Consider the following 4,002-nt stretch of genomic DNA (forward strand, 5'->3'; position numbering starts at 1 on the left):
AGAAACCGAGTAACTTTTATACTGATACCTATATCTTTCGCTCCGGACAGTCAAAGAGAGAGCAGGTCAAGCTGGGCAGCAACAGGTCAATCACTATGAACAGGGCACCATCTAGTGTTGCATGCAGAGTATGAGAGAGCTGCACTTATGTTTGGATTTTTTTTTTTCCCTTCAAGATTAAAGGACAGCCATGTTGGGTGCACTCGCTGGCTTCATGCCGTGTGCAAATTGGCTTTTCGCTCACATGATGCTCGGGTCAGTGCGAGGTTCGTCGCATGTGTTAAAGTATAGAGATGCAAGAAAGCTGAAACAAGCTGGACAAACACACAAAGGGCTCAGCGGACTTGAGCGCTGGTTAAAGCGGGTGGGAGCAGGGAAACAGATGTGATTGTTTGCATAGGCCAGGCTTATAAACCAAACCCCGAGGTGCTGCTACATGTGCGGGAGAAAGGAAGTTTAAGCTTCAACTACCTGCAACATGTTGTGTTCCCCCCCACTCTCAGTGAGTCTGTTGTCTAATTTAGAGAAACATTTTTGAACAACTAAGTTATTGAAAAACAAAGTACCAACCTAAAAAATAAATAAAAACAAAAAGCTTCCCCCAAGATCATTTTGGCTTAACAGGAGGGCAGGCACAAGTGGATTAACGATGGCTGCGGTCCAACTTTGAGGAGCTCCCGCCTCTTTGCTGGTTTGCCATCAAGGCTTACTGGGAAACTTAATGGATCGGAGCCACTTGTGCTTTCTCTGCTGTGACGAGTGGACACGCCTGCTGCTGTTTCAGGCAGCTCTTTGCTTCATGTAGCCATTTAGCAGACCAAACTCAATCATTGCATGTTGCTCAACTTTGAAGAAAAAGAAGATCAGATCTGTGTCCCGCGGCTGATCTGGGTGTGGCACCGTTACCTTCATGGTTTGATATGACAGGAAAAGTTATTCTGCATGACACATATCCCACGGAGCGTGCTCAGCTCGCTTCTACCTTCCAAAAAACCCCTTTGACAAAGCAATAAAACACAGCAAATGGTGTTTATTGTCAAAGTGTTGGAGTAGGACAATGTTATATGTGCATAATTCATTATTGTGTACTCTAATTGTGCAACAAACTAAGCTACAGTATATACAGACATCTATCATTAACTGTTGATAGCTGGATGACAGTTATACTGTATAACAGTAAATCTAGTTGGCCGGTTGCTTGGGCAGGACAACCTCAATAAAGGCGATCCATCAAGAGTCCCAAGACTTTGGTATCATCTGCGCTGAATGCAAAATGGTGACTCTTACAGTGTAATATCAATCAATACAACTAAACACAGCCATTAAAAACATCCACGTGAATATACTCAATGCAACAAATGTTATGCAGAAATATCTCCCCGCCCTCCCCCTTTCTCTATTACACTCTCTCGTTTCATCTCCATAAAATCCAGTAAAGGTTAAACAAACATTTAAATGTTACATATCCCATTAAAGTAAAAGAGAATAATGTTATGAGAACCCTCAGTCTACATAGCAACAATGCTTTGTGAAAAATATATGTAGAGTGTGAACTAAACATTTACATGATTTTACAGGTGGAAAGGAAACATCGCTTTGACATAACTCTTTAGAATAATAATACAGCCCCACAGTCTTATTAACATGCTATGATCTCTTGTTACTCACTCCGATTGCTGTTCATGTGATGTCAGGCCACGCAGCCTGTCACAGGTTTGTGGTTGTGTCAGTCTGTATACATATTTATTTGTATGTAAGTGTGTCTGCGTGTCAGTATGTGTGTCTGTGTGTGAGTGTATGCACGTGTGCTTGCAGGCTCAACAGTCCCCAGAGTTATGCGAGTGTAGCCCGGTCTCCATTTTCCAGTCTCTCTGGTCGGTGGCGTCTCCCTGGCCTTGCTGGGAGGCGGCGGGAGACAGCGACATCTGTCTGCGGGGGTTGGCGCTGTGCATGGTGTTCCAGTGGCGCTTCAGATCCGACGCTTTGATGAAGGCTTTGTCGCAGGAGCCGCAGTTGAAGGGACGCTCGCCCCGGTGCTGCCGTTCATGGTCTTTCAGGTGGGACTTGTGCTTGAATGCCTTTTCGCACATTTGGCACGCGAAGGGCCTCTCGTTGCTGTGGACCCTTTCGTGCCTCTTCAGGTCGGGCCCCCTGATGAAGGCCTTGCCGCACACCACGCAGCGGTGTGGCTTGAAACCGGAGTGGATCTTCAGATGCTCTTTGAGGTGGGCGGCAGTGGTGAAGGCTTTGGGGCAGTGCTCACAGCCGTAGGGGCGGTTGGCGGTGAGCAGCCTCTCCTTTTTGGCGTTGTGGTCCATGGGCTTTGCTCCCGTGCTCTGGCAGGAGCCGTGGTCGCGGTGGCCATACAGCAGGTACTCCAGCTTCATGTCGCTGGAGGTCGATGAGCCCCAGGTGTGGCTGTGCGGCTCTTTGCCCATGTTGGTGTTATAGTTGTGCGGCTGAGACACGTGTGAGCCACCGGGCCCCATGCTATCCATCCCCTGATCATAGAAGCTGTTCTTCCTCACCTCCTCCATAGCCAGCTCCTTCAGGATGGCATCCTGAGCTCTCATCCCATGGTCACCCGGAGCCTGGTTTTCCCGCGTTTTCATGTTGGTCAGCTCGCGTTTCTGGGTGCACAAGTTATCCAGGAAGTTGATGCCCAGGATCTGACCAGACGACATCATCATATTGATGTCCTTCTTCCTCACAGCCAGCCTGGCTGTGTACATGTAATTAAGCACCTCCTCGAAGATATCCGAACGGATGAAGTCCAACTCCACGATGGAGTTGTCCTCGTCGCTCTGTTTCTTAAAGAGCTTTTTGAAATAGTTGCTGCAGGCGGCCAAGACACAGCGGTGAGCCCTGAACTCTATGTTTTCCACCACGACCACCACATCACAGTGCTCACCTTCCAACCTCTGCTGGTTGAGCATCTTCAGAAAGGTGGCTTTGTGGTCATAGTCGATATATCTTAGTAAATCAGACATGTTGCAGGACAAACTGGAGCAACCTGCAGAGTGGGGGCAGGGAAAAAAAAACAAAAATCAGCAAACTTGTCAAATATTTTGATTCCCACCAAAGAACGAGGGCATGCATGCACCCTGCACAGCTGAGGGGTGGAGCTCTATTTGCATGCCACTTTGGAAAATATATACAGGTAGCGTATGCAGCGCGCCTAACAAACAAAGTATCGGAGAAACTTGCAACCGAAGGTGAACCTGTTCATAAATAAGCGCCCGACAGACAAGAGAGCAAACAAGTGGCCAAACAACCGATGCAGAAACCCCGAAGAAAAAATACGGCAGGGCCCAGAGCCGCAGTAGCGCTAATAATAAGAAGCAAAAACAGAAAAGTAACGGCAGCAGAAACAAACACGCGCACTATTCTCCACTTAAAAAGCGCGTTTTACCGCCGAGTTCGCGTGACAGTCGCGTCGCGTGCAGGAAGGATAACCTTAGGAAGAATATTTCACATTTCACTGCGCCCAGCCATTTTGGTCAGCAAGCCTCCATTGGCATGTTTCTGGTGCCTTTAACTGAGTTCACAAACAGCAGAGGAGACGGCGGCGAACAGACCGACAAACCTCCAAAAACCCGCCGCGCGCTGTTCCGCGCCGCCCGAGCAGACAAAGAGGAAATAAAAAATGTTATTACCCGAAGCCTGAACGCGATTCCCTGTGTTGTCACGCAAGGCAGTCGACGACGATCCAGAGCTGTCGTTTTTCCTCTTCCTCCTCTTGTTGTGACTGTGCGGCTCCACAGGAAATGCTGCATTGTTCTGCTGCCACCTACAGCACCGGAGCGAAGCGCGCTACCGAGATCGTCTATACACGCGGTGGTGACTCACTCTGCCGGAAATCAGACGACGTGCTGAATATATTGGTGATTTTTAAATATAATACAAGCAAACACCCATCAGATAGTCCGTCTGTTCACGTCTTGAAGTTAAAATTAAGAACATTTGATTACAAAAAGTATTTATTTATTCATATTAACTGAA

The 4,002-nt window shown here is 47.8% G+C and overlaps 1 protein-coding gene across 2 annotated transcripts; it reads right to left on the reverse strand.

Moving 5' to 3' along the window:
* Positions 1-1,021: 1,021 nt before the first annotated feature.
* Positions 1,022-3,776, reverse strand: LOC146613135 (zinc finger and BTB domain-containing protein 14-like). Of its 2 annotated transcripts, none has more exons than XM_085378001.1 (2): positions 3,587-3,776; positions 1,022-3,013 (listed from the first exon to the last, which is right to left on the reverse strand). In XM_085378001.1, the coding sequence occupies exons 1-2, from the start codon at positions 3,774-3,776 to the stop codon at positions 1,818-1,820; spliced, it is 1,386 nt and encodes a 461-aa protein (XP_085234127.1). In that variant the 3' UTR covers positions 1,022-1,817. The 2 variants fall into 2 exon arrangements, with proteins under 2 accessions (XP_085234127.1, XP_085234126.1); XM_085378000.1 differs by having other exon boundaries at positions 3,657-3,733.
* Positions 3,777-4,002: the final 226 nt, after the last annotated feature.

This window comes from Diplotaxodon limnothrissa, linkage group LG18 (assembly GCF_057381915.1).
Source record: "Diplotaxodon limnothrissa isolate DT_005_m linkage group LG18, D_limnothrissa_male_GT1.1, whole genome shotgun sequence".
In the NCBI taxonomy this organism is placed as follows: domain Eukaryota; kingdom Metazoa; phylum Chordata; class Actinopteri; order Cichliformes; family Cichlidae; genus Diplotaxodon; species Diplotaxodon limnothrissa.

Bases quoted from the DNA above. Each gene is read 5' to 3' on its own strand.
- LOC146613135 (XM_085378001.1), bottom strand. From the start codon at position 3,776: ATGCAGCATTTCCTGTGGAGCCGCACAGTCACAACAAGAGGAGGAAGA. The intron at 3,014-3,586 runs GTTTGTCGGTCT...CCCACTCTGCAG, and splicing joins CGCGCGGCGGGTTTTTGGAG to GTTGCTCCAGTTTGTCCTGC.